Raw genomic sequence first — 18,625 nt, 5'->3', positions numbered from 1 at the left:
GTATTTGTACACTAGTCAGGCCGTCTATGAAAACAGCCAAAACACCTCGACCGCGCCTTTGCCTCAGTCTTTTCTGCGCCTTGCCGTCTGTCAAGGCCGAGACGAAGCTTTCCATTCCTTTTATGCCGACATGTCCTCGCGTCATCGCGTGTCCAAATGCTCGACTTTACTCCATGACAACAACGGCGCCCAGAGCCTTCATCGTCTCGATGATCTTCTCGCACTCGTCCTTGGGCACATTCTCCTTCATCTGCTTTGGTGCGCTCTCGACAAACTTCTTCGAGTCGACCAAGCTCAGACCCAGCATGCTCTTGACCTCCTTGATGACCTTGGGCTTCGCGCCGGCGTCGAAGCTCTGCAGCTTCAGAGTGAAGAGCGTCTTTTCTTGCGCGGCGGGAGCGGCCTCTTCCTCTTCGGCAGCCTCTGCTGCTGCTGGTGCGGCGGCGGGAGCAGCGGCAAAACCGCCAACGGGCATGTCGGGAATGTTCAAGCGGGTCTGGACAGAGAACGCATGAGCAAAGCGTGCATCCCAGGACGATTGATGGTCTGGCTGGTTACCTTGAGGGTAGAGACGAGGTCTGCCGTCTCCAGCAGAGTCAATTGGCTAATCTGGTCGACAATGTTGGCGATCTTTGGGTTGGCGGGTGCGGCGGCGGGCTCTGTCGACTGCCATCTCCGAGTGACGCGGGCAACGCTGGAGGTGGAGGCGCGGACGGACGAGACGCGGGCGGAGGGGGCGCAGGCGCGCAGGGCAGACTGGCAGGCGAGAAACATGATGACGGGTGCGGTGGAGTAGGTTGCTTGAAGCTGGCGTGGAACTCGGACGCGGTAGGTGGTGAACTCCCGCGGCGCTTCAAAATCTCAAGGCCAGCGCTGCCTAATTGGGTCTAGCGCCACTTTCAACATCTTTGGAAATTTCCGCCGCTCACGACTGCTCTCCAAACACTCCACGCCTTTTTCGAATCTTGCTCCTCCACTCGAGAGGGCCATGATGGAGTGCGGCTGGGGTCTGTCGGCGCTTCATGTGCGCCTCCATGACCTCCCAGAGGAGCTGAGATATTTGCTCCGGAACAGCTCCAACCGGGAATTCATCGCGGACCTTGCTCGAGTTTCTCTGGACCCACGATACACCGACTACCTCTTTACGCTATTCGAGCCTCTCTTTGTCGAGGTACGCGGCGTGTGGACCGCGCAGTACTCGCCAGTCCAAGTCATTCCGGCCTACGCGAGAATATTGCAGTTTGCGCCGCACCTTTCCGACCACGCTGAAGCTGTGCTGTGCAATGGCGCCGAACAGATTGGCAATGCCCTAGCATACGGCGGCTCAGACGAAGCGACGCTTTCACAGCTCATCCAACTTCTCCTCGGACTATTTCGACTCCTCGTTTGCGATACCGAAACTTTTGCGAAAACGATACCACCGCTCTCTCTCCAACCACTCCTCGTACACCCAAGCCTCCCAATCCGATATCTCGCCGTCCGATGTCTTTCTCTTTGCTTGAGAGCCGCAGATGCGGCAATGGAAGATATGATTTCAAAATACGTGGGAAAAGACGCCGTTCCTGGAGAATGGGAGGGAAAGAGCATAGACTGCCGATTCCTTGGTTTGTGGGAAGAGAAGAGACACAAAAATTTGTCCAAGGCATTGAAAGGCGCACGGGGAGAAAGGTCAAACTACAAGCCTGCTAGCATCAGCCGCGTCATTACTGGCAAGGACCTTGGGCCTCACACTGCTGAAATCCATGGAGTGCTACTGCCGCGGTCTGATGCCGCTTCTTCGTCTGTTGACGAGGGAGTGAGCCTTGTACCAACAAATACAACCATTCAGAACCTCACTTCTGTGGCTCAGGAGTTGATTCGGCCTGGACCGCTGCTCATGACAGGTCTAGCAGGATCCGGCAAAACCCTCATCGTCCGCCACCTTGCCCGAGAGCTCAACAAGCTCGACACCATGGTCACCCTCCATCTGAACGAGCAAAGTGATGCCAAACTTCTCATTGGCATGTACACTACTGGCTCGACTCCTGGCACTTTCAGTTGGCGTCCGGGAGTGCTTACTACTGCCGTCCGGGAAGGGCGCTGGGTGCTGATAGAAGACTTAGATCGTGCTCCGAACGAGGTCATTAGCACGCTCTTGCCGCTGATTGAATCTGGCGAACTCCTCATTCCAAGCAGAGGCGAGGTTGTACGAGCAGCACGAGGTTTCAAGATTATTGCGACTTTGCGAACGACTTTGAACCTGCGGGGCGAGGAAATCGTGCCAGGAGGTAGTATGTTGGGTGGCCGTTTCTGGAGACGAGTACCTCTTCGAATGCTGCCGGAGGAAGATCTGGGCCAAATAATTCGCCAAGGATACTCTCGCGTGCCTGACGCCCTCGTGCCCCAGATCATGAGCGTTTACTCAAGCCTCCGAAAATCATCTAAAGACAAGTCTATTGCCGCAAGCAAGTCGGGTATAATACGGCCTGTGACTTCTCGCGACTTGTTCAAGTGGTGCAGTCGCATCGACGCTCGAAATCTCGACAACGTGTTTTTGGAAGCAGTCGATTGTCTCGCTGGCAGCCTGGAACAAGGTGTCGTAAGGGACTTAATAGTTGCTTGCATAGCACGGGAACTCCACATTGACCCGCAAAAGAGGGATCATCTCCTCTCTCAACGCCCAATCGCCTACAAACCCTCGTCGGATGACCAAATTAGCCAAGTAACTATTGGGCGCATCTCGTTGCGACGAAGTCAGCGAAAGAAGCGCAGAAATGCAAGACCTTTTGCTGCTAATGAGCACACTCGACGCCTGCTGGAGAAGATTGCCGTTGCTGTTGGACACAGGGAACCTCTTCTCCTGGTTGGTGAGACTGGAACCGGAAAGACTACGGCAATCCAACATCTTGCGGGAGAGCTCGGCCGGAAGCTGGAGGTCTTCAACTTGTCGCAGCAAAGCGAGAGCGGTGACCTCCTGGGTGGCTTCAAACCAGTCAACACTCGCAGTCTTATGGTCCCAATGAAGGATCGATTCGATGACCTCTTTCTCTCTACTTTTTCCCAGGACAAGAACCGTCTATTCTTGAACCAGCTGAACGAGCACATGTCCAAGGGAAGATGGAAGATCGTCTGCAAATTCTGGCAGCAAGCCCTTAAGATGGTCGAGGAAGCAGCCCGTGTTCCAAAAGAGGAGTCCCCTGTTCCAACCATGGATATCGACCAGCCGAAGAAGAAGAAACGCAAAGTCGAAAAGCAACAAAAACTCCCCGCATCGTTCAACCGCGCTGATTGGGACAGTTTTGCCAACGACCTGAAGCTCCTGGAATCCCAGGTAGCCAACAAGTCAAACGCGTTCGCCTTCAAATTCATGGAGGGCAACATTGTCAAGGCTGTGCGAAACGGAGATTGGGTACTCCTCGATGAAATAAACTTGGCGGCACCGGACACACTCGAGGCTCTGGCAGACCTTCTCACTGGGGGTTCTGGCGGTAAGCCGTTCATCTTGCTCACAGAAACCGGCAACGTTGAGCGCATCGAAGCTCACCCAGACTTTCGCGTGTTTGCGGCCATGAATCCTGCGACAGACGTCGGAAAGAAAGACTTGCCCATTGGGATCCGTTCTCGGTTTACTGAACTCTACGTCGAGAGCCCGGATCGTGATTTGAAGAGTCTGCAGAGTGTTGTGGAGACTTATCTTGACCAGTACCTGCACACTGACCGAAAGATCTCGACTGATGTTGCGAATTTGTATCTGCAAATTCAAACGTTGAATGGCGAAAACAAGTTAGTGGACAGTGCCAACCAAAAACCCCACTTCAGCTTGCGTACACTCACGAGAACCCTGATTTACGCACTTGACACGGCGCCGCTGCATTCATTGAGAAGGGCTCTGTATGAGGGATTCTGCATGAGCTTTTTGACCTTCTTGGACAAGGCATCCGAAGACTTGGTCGCAGATGCAGTGATCAAGCACTTGAAGCCGGAGCTTCGATCACCTCTGCGAAAGCCAGCCGACAAGGACCGAGATTACGTTCAGATACGCCGGGATGACGGCAGGAATGCTCAGGACTTGCGCAAAAAGGGAATCAGCAGATCCAAGGACGACGCCAAATTTGAGGAGTGGCTCAACAATGCGCACAATGATCCGCAGTGGCTTCGAAAAGGCAACTTTCCCACCACGGACGAGGAACACTACATCATCACCAATTTTGTCTGGAGAAACTTGACAAACTTGATTCGCGCTGCATCGACCAGGCGCTTTCCTGTCCTTATTCAGGGTCCCACGTCCTCGGGTAAGACCAGTATGATCGAGTACCTTGCCAAGCGCTCAGGCAACAAATTCGTCCGCATCAACAACCACGAGCACACAGACCTTCAGGAATACCTCGGCACCTATATATCTGGCAACGATGGCAAGCTGCAGTTTCAGGAAGGTGTTCTCGTCAAGGCTCTTCGTGAGGGACACTGGATTGTCCTTGACGAGCTCAACCTGGCTCCCACCGATGTATTGGAAGCACTCAATCGCCTGCTCGACGACAACAGGGAACTTTTGATCCCGGAGACACAGGAAGTCGTAAGGCCGCACGAAAACTTCATGCTCTTTGCGACTCAGAATCCTGCTGGGCTTTATGGTGGTAGAAAGACTTTGTCGCGAGCATTCAGAAATCGGTTTCTGGAGCTCCATTTCGATGACATTCCCGTCAACGAGCTCAAGTTCATCCTGGAGCGAAGGACGCAGCTGCCTCGCTCTTGGTGTGACCACATCGTCAATGTGTACCGCGAGCTATCCATCTTGCGTCAGACGAACCGCCTGTTTGAGAGCAAGAGCTTTGCAACGCTCAGAGATTTGTTTCGATGGGCGATGCGCGGACCGGAAACCTCACAACAGCTCGCAGAACAAGGCTACATGCTTCTGGCAGAACGTGTCCGAAAGCCTGAGGAACGCCTCGCCGTGAAGCGCGTCATTGAAAAAGTTATCAAGCAAACCAACATTGACGAAGACCTCTTGTACTCAGCGGACCGAACTCCAGAGATTCGCACCTATGAGGAAAACGTCAACTCCGACGGCGTCGTGTGGACGAGGGCTATGCGCAGACTTTACGCTCTGGTTGCGAATGCTCTGCGCTACAACGAAGCCGTGCTCCTGGTTGGTGAGACCGGTTGCGGTAAAACGACAGTTTGCCAAATGGTTGCCGACGCGTTCAAAAAGCAGCTCTTCATCGTCAATGCGCACCAAAACACGGAGACGGGAGACTTGATTGGCGCTCAGAGGCCAATCAGAAATCGGGCATTCCTGGAAGAGCAGCTGGCGCGGGACGTGCGAGCTGCTCTCGCTGAGACTGGCACTGGCTTGGAGACGAGCGCGTCTTCGCTCGACGAGATGATGCGCATGTACGAAAAGCTTCTCAAGGAACAGTCCGACATCTTTGGTGAAGAAGTCAGACGATCCATTCATGCACAGCGCATCAAACTGAGCTCTCTATTCGAATGGGCCGATGGAAGTCTTGTCACGGCAATGAAGACGGGCAACTATTTCCTGCTTGATGAAATTTCGCTTGCCGACGACTCAGTCCTGGAGCGTCTGAATAGCGTCCTCGAGTCCTCCCGCTCTCTTTTGCTTGCAGAGAAGGGGCCAAATGATTCTTTCGTCAAGGCCTCTCCGGGATTCCAGTTCTTGGCAACTATGAACCCAGGTGGCGATTATGGCAAGAAGGAGCTTTCTCCGGCTCTGAGGAATCGTTTCACGGAAATCTGGGTCCCCGCTCTCACCGACCTCGACGACATTACGCAAATCGTCAAGTCAAAATTGGCGCCTCCAGCCATGGAGTATGCCGAAACAATTGTGGCTTTCTCGCAATGGTTCAACGAAAAGTACAACACTTCGGCCGCGTCTTCCATTTCCATCAGAGATACGTTGGCGTGGGTCAGCTTTGTCAATCGCTGTGGAGCCAATAACCCGGTCTTTGGTGTCGTCCAAGGTGCAGCAATGGTTTTTGTCGACACTCTTGGTGCCAATCCTGCGGCGCTTCTTGCAATCTCGCCGGCAAACCTTAACAGTGAAAGAGCCATGTGTCTCGAGAAGCTCAGCGAGCTGGTCGGTTCTGATGCCAAGGCAATCTACTTTGCGCCTTCAGAAATCAGCTCCTCTGACTCGTCACTCTCCATTGGATCATTCTCTGTGCCTCGGAGTAGTCTGGGAGTTTCGGACCCTTCTTTCTCAATGAAGGCACCAACGACCAAATCCAATGCCATGAGAGTGCTCCGGGCTTTGCAACTCTCCAAGCCTATTCTACTTGAAGGCAATCCTGGTGTCGGCAAAACATCTCTGGTCACGGCCATCGCAAAGGCTGTAGGGATACCTCTTACGCGCATTAACCTTTCGGAGCAGACTGATTTAATGGATCTCTTTGGCTCAGATGTCCCTGTCGAGGGAGCTCAGGCCGGAACCTTTGCCTGGCGCGACGCGCCTTTCCTAAAGGCCATGAAGAACGGCGAGTGGGTCTTGCTGGACGAGATGAACTTGGCCTCCCAATCAGTCCTCGAGGGCCTCAACGCTTGTCTTGACCACAGAGGGGAAGTCTACATTTCTGAGCTCGACCAGACCTTCCATCAACACGTCGGATTCCGAGTCTTTGCTGCACAGAACCCGCATCACCAAGGAGGTGGACGAAAAGGTCTTCCGGCGTCCTTTGTCAATCGTTTCACCGTTGTATACGCCGATGTCTTTAGACCCGAAGACCTCTTCTTGATCTGCAAACAGCAATTCCCAGCGTGCCAGAAGAGCGACATTGAATGGCTCATCAAATTCATTTCAACCCTCGAAGAAGAGGTCGTCAATCGCAAGTTTGGCTCTTTGGGCAGTCCCTGGGAGTTCAACCTTCGAGACACCCTCCGATGGCTGCAGCTTCTCACATCCTCCCAAGGACTGCTTCCAGCTGGTGTCTCAAGAGATTATCTTGATACTATCGTCACCCAGCGGTTCAGAACCGACTTGGACCGCAGAATGGCCATCCAATTATTTGACAAATGCTTCTCGGGCGCAGGCAAGCGCAATCGCTTCTTCCACAACGTCGGCAAAGACCACATCCAGGTAGGACTGGGACTGTTGCCCAGAAACCCAGTGTTGCAGCCCCTCCGATCGTCGTTCGAGACGAGAAAGTCGAAGCTCTCAGTCATGGAGTCCATGATGATTGCTGTCCAGCTCAACTGGCCAATCATCTTAGTTGGACCACCAGGCTCGGGCAAGTCGAGTCTGATTCGACACCTTGCGGCCGCCGTCGGCGCCGAGCTCGTTGTCAGCTCCATGAATGCCGACATTGACGCCATGGACTTGGTCGGTGGATACGAACAGATTGATCCATCCCGGGCTGTGACGCGTTTCTTGGAAAAGCTAAGTGTTTTCTCTCGATCTTCAGTCATTTCTCAGCTGGTTTCTCCCCAGCCATCTCCTGAGCTGCTGGGTCTCTTGCTTTCCCTTTCCCGTCTTGCTTCTCCTTCGCGGATCGACCAAATGAATTTCAATGCCATTCGAGAAGTACTGACTCAGCTCCTTTCGGCCAACGCCTCGGCAACGTCGGGTGAGTTGCTTTCAGAGCTCAATCTGCTAGAAAAAGAGGCCAAGGCCGTTGACCAAGCCCGCTTCCAATGGGTCGACGGACTGCTTGTTCAAGCATTAGAGCAAGGAAAATGGCTCATCTTGGACAACGCAAATCTATGCAGCAGTTCTGTGCTTGATAGGCTAAACTCGTTGCTCGAGCCGAATAGCTACCTGAGCATTAATGAGCACAGCACCAACGATGGAGAGGCAAAGATCGTACTGCCGCATCCTAACTTTCGTATCTTCATGACCATGGACCCCAGACACGGCGAATTGAGTAGAGCTATGCGCAACCGCGCTATTGAAATCTTCATGATGCCGTCGGAAGATGAGCCCACGCCAGGTGAGAAGGGGCTTTACGCCTTTCAGCTCGAGTCATCGCTGTACAGGTTCCGCCATCTGGAACTCCTTGGTCATGAAAAACCGGAGCATGCGTCTAGTGATACTCTCACGAGCACGAGTGTGGATCACTTGAGCCGCCATGATTCAGCCAAGCTAGTCGCATTCCACGATCAAATATCAGCCGGCTTAGTCGAAGTGAGCGAAGAGGAACTGCAGACGTCGCTGCAGGAGCAGATTTTTTTGTTTACCCAAATACCTCAAGAATGGATGTCTCAAGCGAACGAGCTTGTCGCCGCCCAGGCCAAGCTGATTGGGGCAGAGGACGACTTTCAATCCGCGCAGGTCAGTGACCTCGCTCCTGTTGGCTCTCATAGAACAGATGCTGATAGTTGCGCGTCTTATGTAGACAATGAATCCGTTGAACAACCTAGCGCTCGTCCTATACAACCAGTGTGCTCCCGCCTCCGCCTCAGCCTCCCCCGACTCCTACTGGCTGGCTGCGCTGTTTGAACTCTGCCAGGACCTTCACAAGATGCGCGAGCTGCTCCGCGCCGTCGAAGAGGCGTCGAGTAAGATCAAGATCAAGGACCGAACGAGGCTCGGACGCAGCATAGTACCCTCGAAAGCTGCAAAGGCGCGGGACGACTTGGCCGGCGTTGGCCCCTTCTTGAGAAGCGCTTGGGAAAGCCTTGCCAATTGGACCCAACAAGTCTTGCGCAACAGCGTCAACGACGGCGCTGCCCTGGCTTCGCTAAAGACTGTCCGCCAGTTCTGGCACGACTTGTACCGCCTCACAAACACGGCGGCAGTGGATGAAGCCGTATTCCAAGTCTACCTGGCGATCGGCCAGCAATGCCTCCAGTCCTTCGAGTGCGCGACTAGGCCTTCCGAGCAGCTGCGCGACGCCTTGCAAAACGCATTCCAAGGCCTCAGGATGGAAAGCCAGCTCCGCACGGGGCTGAGCATGGAGATTCTCTGGAAGCGGTTCAAGCCGCATACGCCGCCGACATACGACGGGCTGCTTGGGCTGCTGAAGCTGGAGGCCCTAGCCGACAGGTTCGACGACGCGGTGTGGAAGGTCGACGTGCCGCTGGCGGAGCTGGCGCGCGTCAGGATCAGCCTCGCAAGTACGCTCGAGCTTGTTTCGGCGCGCAGTGTTCCGGCTGAGGAGCTGCTTGCTGGTCTCGAAACTGCTATTGATGAGCTGGAGAGGAATGTCCCTGAGGGTCGCGAGCCTGTCAGACCGTTCTTTGAGCATGCGTTTGAGGGTCTTTGCCAATTTGCTGACCTTGTCGATGCGAAGGCTGGTGCGCAGAAGAATGATGGTGCGATGGCGCTGGCGACGCTTCTGGCGAGACGGCCGACGAGAGCTGCTTTTGCGGCATCAAATGATATCACGGGAGTTCTGAACGGCAGGTTGTCGCAGTATCTGGGAGGCACCAGTGAGGCTGGTCCCATTGCTCTCAGGCAGTCCTATCACGTCTATCTACTCGAATGCTTTGGTGCAGTCAGCGAGGCATCGCTGCTGCGCATGGGCTTGCTCCAGTCGGAAATGGAAGTTCTCGGGCAAGCCCTCGCCCAGCAGACCGAGAACATGATGCTCGATCAAACAGCGCTCCTCGACAAACTCCACGGCGGTCTACTGCAAGAAATCATCACGTCTCACGCTGACCTGCTGCAAGACGGACAGTCCAACGCACTTCCGGTTCTGAGGTCGGATCTGCCCGACAACCACTACTTCCAAACTGCGCTCCGTCTGCTTCATGACAGCATCGCCTACATCTCGTCCCAATCCGTCGCCCCTTGGCAAGCCTGGATCGCGCTTGCCATCGGCTGTCTCTGGCTCTACGTCCCGGACAAGCCCTTCGACCCAGCGCTGCGGCCGCTCGTCGAGCGCGGGCTCTTCGGAAGCAAGCGCGAAAGCCTGCTCGCCAGCCTCGCGGCTCTGCAGCATTTCGAAACTGCGTTCAGCGGACGCACCAACAACCTGCGCACGGCGCTCATCCAGGACGACATTGAGCGGATGGGCGCGGAGCCGGCCGTACCCCAGATTGCCCGTCCACCTACCTCTGAGCTCGTGCAGCTGTCGGGCGAGTTTGGCAATTTGCTGCGGACTCTGGATGGCCTGGTCAGGGCGATTGAGAGCGGCGATGCGGAGTTGATCAGGGATCCGACGCTGGAGATTAATATTGGGCAGATTGTTAAAAGACTGAGCGAGGGGTATCGCGCGTATGACGATATCACCGGACCAGCCGTCGCCTTTTTGCAGTGTTTGAGGGTTGGAGTTGTTCTCGCCAACTTGGATACCCGGGGAAGTCGCGCAGATGACACTTTGACTTACCTCGTGGCGCACACGCCCTTCATGAGCCGTAGCGCCGGACATGTCCTCTCCAAGGATTTTGAAGTCCTGCAGCCCAAGTCCAAGACTGCTGATTTGCGCTGGCACGCTTTGAACGCGCTAGCGGTGACCGCAAGCGTCGAACCGGACCGCAGCACCATGCCAATCCACGAGCGAACGACCGTCCACGACATTTTCATGAGCTTCTACGCGCAGTGGAAGGAGAAGCTGGCGGCTGATCAGGAAAAGGCGGCAGAGGACACGGGATTGTACAAGTTCAAGGGCGACCAAGAGGGCGAAGACCAGGCGACCGAGGAAGAGCTGCGCGCCATGTTCCCAGACTACGACGAACAGCAAGGGGAGATGGTGGGATCAGAGAACAAGGAGTCGCCGCAGGAGCTCACGCGTAGATTGGCGTCTGCCCATGCCGACATTTTCATCCACAAGACGCAACCAACTGACAAGATTCGCAAGCTCATGGACAAGGCTGTTCACGCCATCAGCAGCGGGCAAGTCGCCAACGCCGGCGGAAAAGAGGGTCTGCACGCCACGTTGCCGGCAATCTTCCTCGCCTTGCACCAAAAGAGCGAGGAACTGCTTCAGGACACGCCACCTAGCCGGCACTACAACTTCTACACAGACGCCAACATCGGCGAAGCCAAGAAGCTGATTGACCTGGTTCACCGCATCCAAAAGCGGTTCCGGCAACTGCGCGACGCCTGGCCCGAGCACGCCACGCTTCACGACGTGCTGTTTCTCTGCGACGAGCTGCTCGCATTCAAGCACGGCGAGCCAGTGGCCAAATTCCTGACCAAGGGCGAGAAGCTGCACGCGGCCATTTATCAGTGGCAGCAGGTGGCGAGCCGCGAGTACAGCGCGGCGACGCTATACAACGACGCAACGACGCTGCTGATCGGCTGGCGGCAGCTGGAGCTGGCGACGTGGGCTCGGCTCTTTGACATTGAAGCGGAGAGGAGCTATGAGGAGGGCAAGGGCTGGTTCTTCATTGCGTTTGAGACGGTCGTCGTGGCGGCCGAGAGCCTTAGCGAGGCGGCGTCCGTCGAAGAGCATGCCAGCCAGCTGCTCAAGACGCTTGAGCTGTTTGCCCTGAGCACGACGGCGGGCCAGTATTCGTCGCGGCTGCGGCTGCTGGAGCAGCTGCGCGAGCACGTCGCGATGCGGGCCATGGACGTGCCGGTGTTGAGCCCCGTCCGCACGGCACTCGACAACTTCATCCGGTACTTTGTCCGCTACGAGCAGCCGGTGCGCGACATGGTGGCCAAGGGGCGCGCCGACTTGGAGAAGAAGGTCATGGAGGTCATCAAGCTGGCCAGCTGGAAGGACCGCAACATCGACGCGCTGCGCCAGAGCGCAAAGAACTCGCACAACAAGCTGTTCCGTCTGGTCCGCAAGTTCCGCGTCTTGCTCAACCAGCCCGTCCAGTCGGTGCTCTTGCAGGACTTGCCGGAGGGCCTCAAGGCCATTGCTGCTACGCACGCGCAGTCGCCCACCGTCGAGGTGGATGTCGCCCCTGAAGCGCTCTCGCTCTGCGAGAAGTATGTCCCCAGCTGGACGACGCGCCCCTCGCGCTTCAAAGACGTCTACGCTACGGTCCGCTTGATGCACCGCATGGCCAGACCGCGTGGGCCTCACGGGCCCGCCTACATCGACGACTTCCTCGACAATCTCGAGACGTCCATGGCCGAGTTGCAAAAGGCGACGCCGTCCACCCTAACCGAGGAAAACAAGGACGACGTGAAGCACCTCAAGTCGCAGAAGCGCAAGCTCTTCACCGACACGCTCAAGGCGCTGCGCGAGATGGGCTTCCGCTCGCATGTTGGAGGCGACATTCTTGCACGGCAGGACGCCCTGGCCACCGTGCTCGCGCGGTTGACGAGCGTTCCGGCGACGGATGGCGCGAGTGCGAGGACGGCAGAGGCGTATCTCTACAGGACGCTCAATCTGATGCAGCAAGTGCGCGACATCGCGCGGGAGCACTCGGGCGACTTGACAAACGCCGACGTAGCGCGGTCCGTGGCCAACTTCGAAAGCATGCTACACACGACGATCAAGCAGCGCGAAGCGCTGTCCAAAGCCCTCGAAGAAGAGGCGCTGCTGCGGCGCACGATGGACCAGATCGACGCCCTGTCCGCCCACTACCACGAAGCGTCGACAACGTGTTTCGACCTGCCGACGGCAGCGTTGGCTTGGGTCCCTCCCATGCTGCGCGTCGGCGTGCAGATTATCGAGGCGCAGGCCAAGCTTGGGAAACTGGCTGTCGACGATGTCGTTCAGGGACTTAGCTCGCACGCGCAAGCGCTGCAGGATTTGCTTAAAGAAGTCTCGCAACTCCCGGCGCTGCCGAAGGGCGTGTCCTGCGTCGCCCACGACACCATGATCGCGCGCATCGGCTCCGCGCTGGACGAAACGCGCTCGCAGATTTCGAAGTGGGCGCACGATTTCCCCGTACTGGACCACGTGCTGCAGCGCATCGTGCCATGGCTGGAAGTGACCAACTCCGTCAACGGCGGCGTCGACGAAGCGCGCCGCGCCGCCAGCAGTATCCAAGAGGTCAGTGACAAGGTGTTTGCGGCGCTGGACGCGGTGCTGGGCGCGATGCAAGACGTCGAAAAAGCGCACGACGCGCTGCCCGCGTCCGTCGAGCTGCCGTCGTGGTTAGTGACGGAGAGGAACGCGCTGGCCGCCAGCTGCCGCGCCCTGCACGCCTCCAGCATCGACAATTCGCTGCGTGCGGCGCTGAACGCGTTGCACCTGCTCTCGTCGGACGACGTCTCGCTGAGGGCGGCCGGAGCAATGCTGACGGCGCTGGCCCCCATTGTTAAAGAGTACCGTGTCACGCAGCACGACGCCATTGCGCGCTTCAGCCAGCTGCACGAGGCGACGTGCCGCATGAACTACCGGCTGGCGAAGTCGTTCGTCATCGTCGGCACGCGTGGCTTCTGCACGCCGTCCGAGGCGGCAGACCAGCAAGGCGGGCAGTCGGACAAGCTGGAGGGCGGTACGGGGCTGGGCGAGGGCGAGGGCGCGGAAGACATTAGCAAGGACATTGGCGAGGACGAGGACATGACGGAGCTGGCGCAGGACAAGGGCGAGAAGCAGGATGAGCGGGACATTGAGGACGAGCAGGACGCAGTGGATATGGGCGATGATGAGATGGAGGGGCAGATGGGAGATAAACCGGAGAAAGAGGACGAGGAGGGCGACGACGAAAAGGAGGGAGAGGAGGAGGACGAGATGGAGGAAGAGACGGGCGAGGTTGATGATTTGGGGCCGAGCACCACCGATGAGAAGATGTGGGATGAGGGCGGCGATGAGGATGAGAAGGAGAGAGAGGCCGAAGACACCAAGGGGTCGAAGGACAAGGAAGAGAACGCGGCGGCTACAGAGAAGGAGGGCGAGAATAAGAGCGAGGGGGAGGAAGCCGCGGAGCAGGAGGAAGAAGAGGACGAGCCCGAGAAGGGCGCAGAGGAAGAGGAGCGCGTTGGTGGTCCCGAAGAGACGGAGCAGATGGACCCGCACACGGAGCAGGGAGAGACGCTGGATCTACCCGAGGACCTCAATTTCGACGAGGACCAAAAGTCGCAGGGCGACGAGGATGGCTTGGATGACATGGAAGATATGGGCGATGCCATGGAAGAAGATGAAGGTCCTGTGGATGAAGGAGAGGAGCAGCAAGCCGAAGAGGGGGCCAACGAGGAAGAGGCTCCGGCCGAACTCGACAATGAACCCGAAGAGGCTCCTGGCATTGACGAGGAAAACAAGGAGGAGCAAGCGGTCGACCCTGAGGAGAAGGAAGAGGAGGAAAATACCGAGGGCCAACTCAAGGGCGCCGATGAGACGCAAAACGAAAAGACTGAAGACGACGCTGCCGCGGAAACGGGAGTGGGTCTCGATGCTAACGACGACACGTCCAACAACAAGGACGAGTCGAGCGGCGCTCAGAGAGAAGAGGGCGCTGAAGGCGATTCGGCTGAGAACCAGCAGGCAGAGAGCGAGGAGCAAGGAGCCCGTGGCAATTCGGCACAACAAGACGCAGTGGGCCGAGACGACGAGCTGCAGGCCGCTGAGGAGAGCCAGCCGTTCAAGAAGCTGGGCGACATGCTCGAGAAGTGGTACAACCAGCAGCGACAGATCCAGAACGCGTCCAAGGAAGAGCGGGCGCCTCAGCCTCAAGAAAAGGACACCGACATGGCGGATGCCGACTTTGAGCACCTCCCTGATGATGACGCCGACGCGGACGCGCAGGCCCTGGGTGCCGCCGAGGAGGATCAGGCCAAGGCGCTCGACCGCGAAATGGCTCAAGATGTCAACGACAAGGCTGAACTGCCAGAGAACCTGCCGCCAGAGGTGTCGGAGCAAGAGGCCAACCAGGACGACGACGATGTTCAGATGCAAGACGCCGAGCCTACACAAAGGGATGTCCCCGAAGAGCAAGATCAAGAGCAGTCAAGCGGACAGCCGAACGCCTTTGTGGGCGAGAAGCGCGAGCAGCCCGACCCGCAAGACGTCCAAGACGATGACCTGGCAAACCCACTCGGCGACGAAAGCGACGCCGAGCTCGAGCGAGTCGAGCACTCGCTGTCGACGACGTCGCTCGCCGAAGAAGACTACCCACGCAGCGCCGCATCCGCGCGAGCCCTCTGGCAACACCACGAGGCAACGACGCGCACGCTCTCGCAGTCGCTGACGGAGCAGCTCCGCCTCATCCTCGCGCCGACGCTGGCCACCAAGATGCGCGGCGGCCACCGCACCGGCAAGCGCCTCAACATGAAAGCCATCATCCCTTACATCGCCTCGCAATACAAGCGCGACAAGATCTGGCTCCGGCGCTCTCTCCCCTCCAAACGCGCGTACCAAATCATGCTCGCCCTCGACGACTCGCGCAGCATGGGCGACGCCGCGACATCCTCGCTCGCCTTCGAAACGCTCGCCCTCGTCTCCAAAGCGCTGTCGCTCCTCGAAGCGGGCTCGATGAGCGTCGTCCGGTTCGGCGGCGACGTGCGGGTCGCGCATCCGTTCGACGCGCCCTTCGCCGCCGACGCCGGCGTCGACGTGTTTCGCCAGTTTGGCTTTGCGCAGGAAAAGACGGACGTGCGCGCGCTGGTCGAGCGCGCCATTGCGCTGTTCCGCGATGCGCGCGCCCGCGCCTCGGGAGCCCAGGCTGAGCTGTGGCAGCTGGCGCTCGTCATTTCGGATGGTGTGTGTGGTGATCATGAGTATGTTGCTAGATTGGTGCGGCAGGCGCAGGAGGAGCGCATCATGATTGTTTTTGTGGTTGTGGATGCGCCGGGAGCCAGCCCTCCGACTTCGAATGGCGCTGGTGACAATGCTGCTGGTGGTGCAGCAGCTGGCGAGGCAAAGGGCAGCGTGCTTGATCTTCTCGACGTCCGCTTCGAAGACGGAAAGCTGATTAAGCGCCGCTATATGGATTCGTTTCCCTTCCGCTGGTACGTCGTCGTGCGCGACGTCAAGGAGTTGCCGGGCGTCCTGTCGACGGCGCTGCGGCAGTGGTTTGCTGAGGTTGTGGATACGGCTTCGTGAGTGGGAGACAGAGACAGGGCTTAGGAGGCATGGATGGGCAGCGGCGTTTGTATGATTTGGTCTTGGTTTGGGACATTTGTTCAGGGCGTTGGAAGAAGAAAAATGTAGTAGTTTCTTCCATACATAGATTCGTTCACTAGACTATACATACACACAAAATCCACGCATCAATCACCTTCCCTTTCCCTTCCCCTTTCCCTCTCCCACACTGCCCACATAATCCCTCCACGCCGCAACCATCATGATGAAAAAGCTCTGCGCCTCCGGGCTCCTCGCAGCGGGCCGTCGATCCCCCCAATCCAACGGATTAACAACCTGTCCCACGACACCGGTCCGCGAATCCACCACGGCCTCGACCGCCCCCCTCTTCTCATCCGCCCACGCGCCATACACTTCTGGAGGAAACATCGTGCTATCGATGACGACCATCCGGTACGCCGTGGCAGCTAGCAGCGCCGTGCCCGCCGCGTCGCCGAACCACGACGAGTCGTTTAGGTAGTTGCGCAGGAACGGCTCGCGCGGGTCGGCGGCGTCGAGGCAGATTGCGGCGTCGAGGATGCGCTTGATTGTTGAGGTGAGTTGGGCGGATTGGGCGGCGAGGTCGATGGTGCTAATGTTGGCGTTGGAGTTGGAGGTGGAGGTGGTGGTGGTGGTGAAAAAGGGGCTGTGGAGAATGGTCGAGAGGACGCGGGCTGCGCCGTAGGCTGTCCACGCGTTGCCGGTGCTCCACAGACCGAGGTCGGCGTGGACGGGGCCGATGATGTGGCGCCATAGCCCGGCCGTGGGGACGGAGGTTAGGGGGTTGGCGTCTTGTTGTCTCTTGCTCTTGCTCTTGCTCTTGCTCTCGCCGGTCACGCCCCCTGACTCCCCCTCTTCGGTTATACCTCCTGAATCCTTGCCGTCGTCCCCGCAAATACAGTCTTCTCCTGGAACAGCGAGCACCTCGCCATAAAGCTGGACCTGCCGTCCCGCCTCCGCCAGCGCCGCTGCGTCGCCCGCTGCGACGGCATAGTACGCGAGGAAGGGCGGGACCATGGAGACGAAGTCGGCCCATAGCTCGGCGTAGTCTTCGCGGTGCGAGATGGCGCCGTTGGGCCAGCGGGGGACTGCTGTCGTGAGGTGCTCGTACTGTCGCTGGGCGGCGGCCTTGTAGCTAGGTTGGACAGCGCCTCGTAGGACGGCGGAAACACCCAAGGAGGCGGGATCCGCGGATGAGCCTGTAAAATGTGTCAGTGAGTAGCGGATGTTTGGATAAGGAGGTTGGCCAAGGGGAATGTTTGGTGTTTCGAAACGGCAAGACAGCAGCCAGGGGCGAGACAAAGCGCACAAAAAGGGGTCACAACACAATGCACAACGCAGAAAACGCTCCACCTCATGCCCAGAAAATGCGAAATCCATACCATCACCACCAGCCAAAGTAACACTATCCAGATAGATATGCCTAGTCGCATATCTCAAACTGGCGACGTCATTCGGGTCCGTCCGCGGAATGGAGCCGTTTGGGAACGGGTCGTCTCCAAAGACCGAGTACTGCGGGTTGTACCACTCGAGCAGGGCTTCGGACAGCGTGCCCCATTCCCAACTACGCGTGGCCAGCAGCTGCGCTTGTCCGATGAGCTGCGTCATATAGGGCGGTGGAGCGACAGCCATGTTGATGGTTGGCTTGGAGCTTTCAGGCGAGGAGTTGGAGTTGGAGGCGATGGCGATGATGATGATGATGATGATGATGATGATGGGACCTGGATTCAGTCACACAAAGGGACGCAAGAAAATCAAGAACGATTGTTGAATCACAAGAGACGCCGTGAGCTGAAACGGCGCAGCATCAAAAGCCGTGCAGTCGGCATGCCAGCATCCGAAAAAAGGGTTGACAGACGGGCAAGTTTAAAGACTGGACGCGTCTCCGATCAGCGCTAGGGACCAACCAAAGAGCAAACGGACAGTGCCATGATTTCGTACTGTACCCGTTGCAGAGCTGAACAGGGTCTTGTGGGGGGAAAGCCGCCCCCGTTTTAGCTATTGCCGTTTTGGGGTTAAGCGCACTGCTTGTCTGCCGCGCTTGTCCGCACCGCACCTCAGTCGCGTCTGCAGATGTTTGACAGCTGCGTTTTTACTGTGCTGCTGGAAAAGATGGTTGGTCGAGAATCTTCACTTTTGGCACTCATGCTTGGAAGCTCTCTTCTGACGCTGAGCATGTCGAGCAGTCTCCTTTGTGTCAGTGCCAGTCTGACCGCATAAGTTTTCCTCTTGCCAACATTTGAGCAAGCGCATCATTGAATATTTGGAAATTCCAGGATTTGCTGCAACTCGTAATAGAGCAGTGGGGGACACAGCTTGCCTGAATTCAGATTAGTCGTCCTCGTGGCCGAGACGGACAAGTTCGTGGCGCAAGACGTGGTGGCTCGAAAGGTGTACTTTTCGTTGGGGAATCGCATAAAGCTGTTTTTATTCAGATGAAGTTCATGTCAGCCGCTCTGGAGAAATGTTTACATGGCGGTGGGCTTGTTTTGGTGGTTGACAGAGCGTCCTAAATGTAGACCAGCGTGAAGAAGGTGACGACGGCACGGTAGTAAGGAGGTCCTTGTGATACCCTGCTCGGCAGCCCTTGGGATTGGCAAATAGAGTTTGAAAATAGCCGGGTTCTCGAAATCCAAGATTGAGGGTACCTATGACGTTTGATGGATTCTGGGTCTGACTGTCTGACTGAGTTGCATTTTGATATTGGCCCTTTTTGTCGTCACTTGATCTCGATAGTCTCAACAAACCGTTGGGAACCAGCAGTCTGGTAGGAGCAAGGGGCTACAAGG

The 18,625-nt window shown here is 57.2% G+C and overlaps 3 protein-coding genes across 3 annotated transcripts; 1 reads left to right on the top strand and 2 right to left on the bottom strand.

Moving 5' to 3' along the window:
* Positions 1 to 166: 166 nt before the first annotated feature.
* Positions 167 to 774, bottom strand: IWZ02DRAFT_470419 (mitochondrial 54S ribosomal protein bL12m; the record flags this gene model as incomplete). The annotated part of the gene is made up of 2 exons (XM_066768800.1): positions 167 to 496; positions 559 to 774. 2 exons carry the CDS (start codon positions 772 to 774, stop codon positions 167 to 169), a joined length of 546 nt encoding a protein of 181 aa, XP_066622040.1.
* Positions 775 to 953: 179 nt separating this feature from the next.
* Positions 954 to 15,904, top strand: IWZ02DRAFT_521775 (uncharacterized protein). Its single transcript, XM_066770805.1, has 2 exons — positions 954 to 8,260; positions 8,325 to 15,904. Exons 1-2 carry the CDS (start codon positions 989 to 991, stop codon positions 15,816 to 15,818), a joined length of 14,766 nt encoding a protein of 4,921 aa, XP_066622039.1. The 5' UTR covers positions 954 to 988; the 3' UTR covers positions 15,819 to 15,904.
* An 85-nt stretch (positions 15,905 to 15,989) lies between these two features.
* On the bottom strand, positions 15,990 to 17,468 carry IWZ02DRAFT_491745 (uncharacterized protein; the record flags this gene model as incomplete). Its single annotated transcript, XM_066769769.1, has 2 exons — positions 15,990 to 17,035; positions 17,219 to 17,468. 2 exons carry the CDS (start codon positions 17,466 to 17,468, stop codon positions 15,990 to 15,992), a joined length of 1,296 nt encoding a protein of 431 aa, XP_066622038.1.
* Positions 17,469 to 18,625: the final 1,157 nt, after the last annotated feature.

Source organism: Phyllosticta citriasiana, assembly GCF_038021145.1.
Source record: "Phyllosticta citriasiana strain CBS 120426 chromosome Unknown IWZ02scaffold_8, whole genome shotgun sequence".
Taxonomy (NCBI): Eukaryota; Fungi; Ascomycota; class Dothideomycetes; order Botryosphaeriales; family Phyllostictaceae; genus Phyllosticta; species Phyllosticta citriasiana.
The sequence above is the reverse complement of the archived record's forward strand: the minus strand, read 5'-3'. Positions and strand labels throughout refer to the sequence as shown.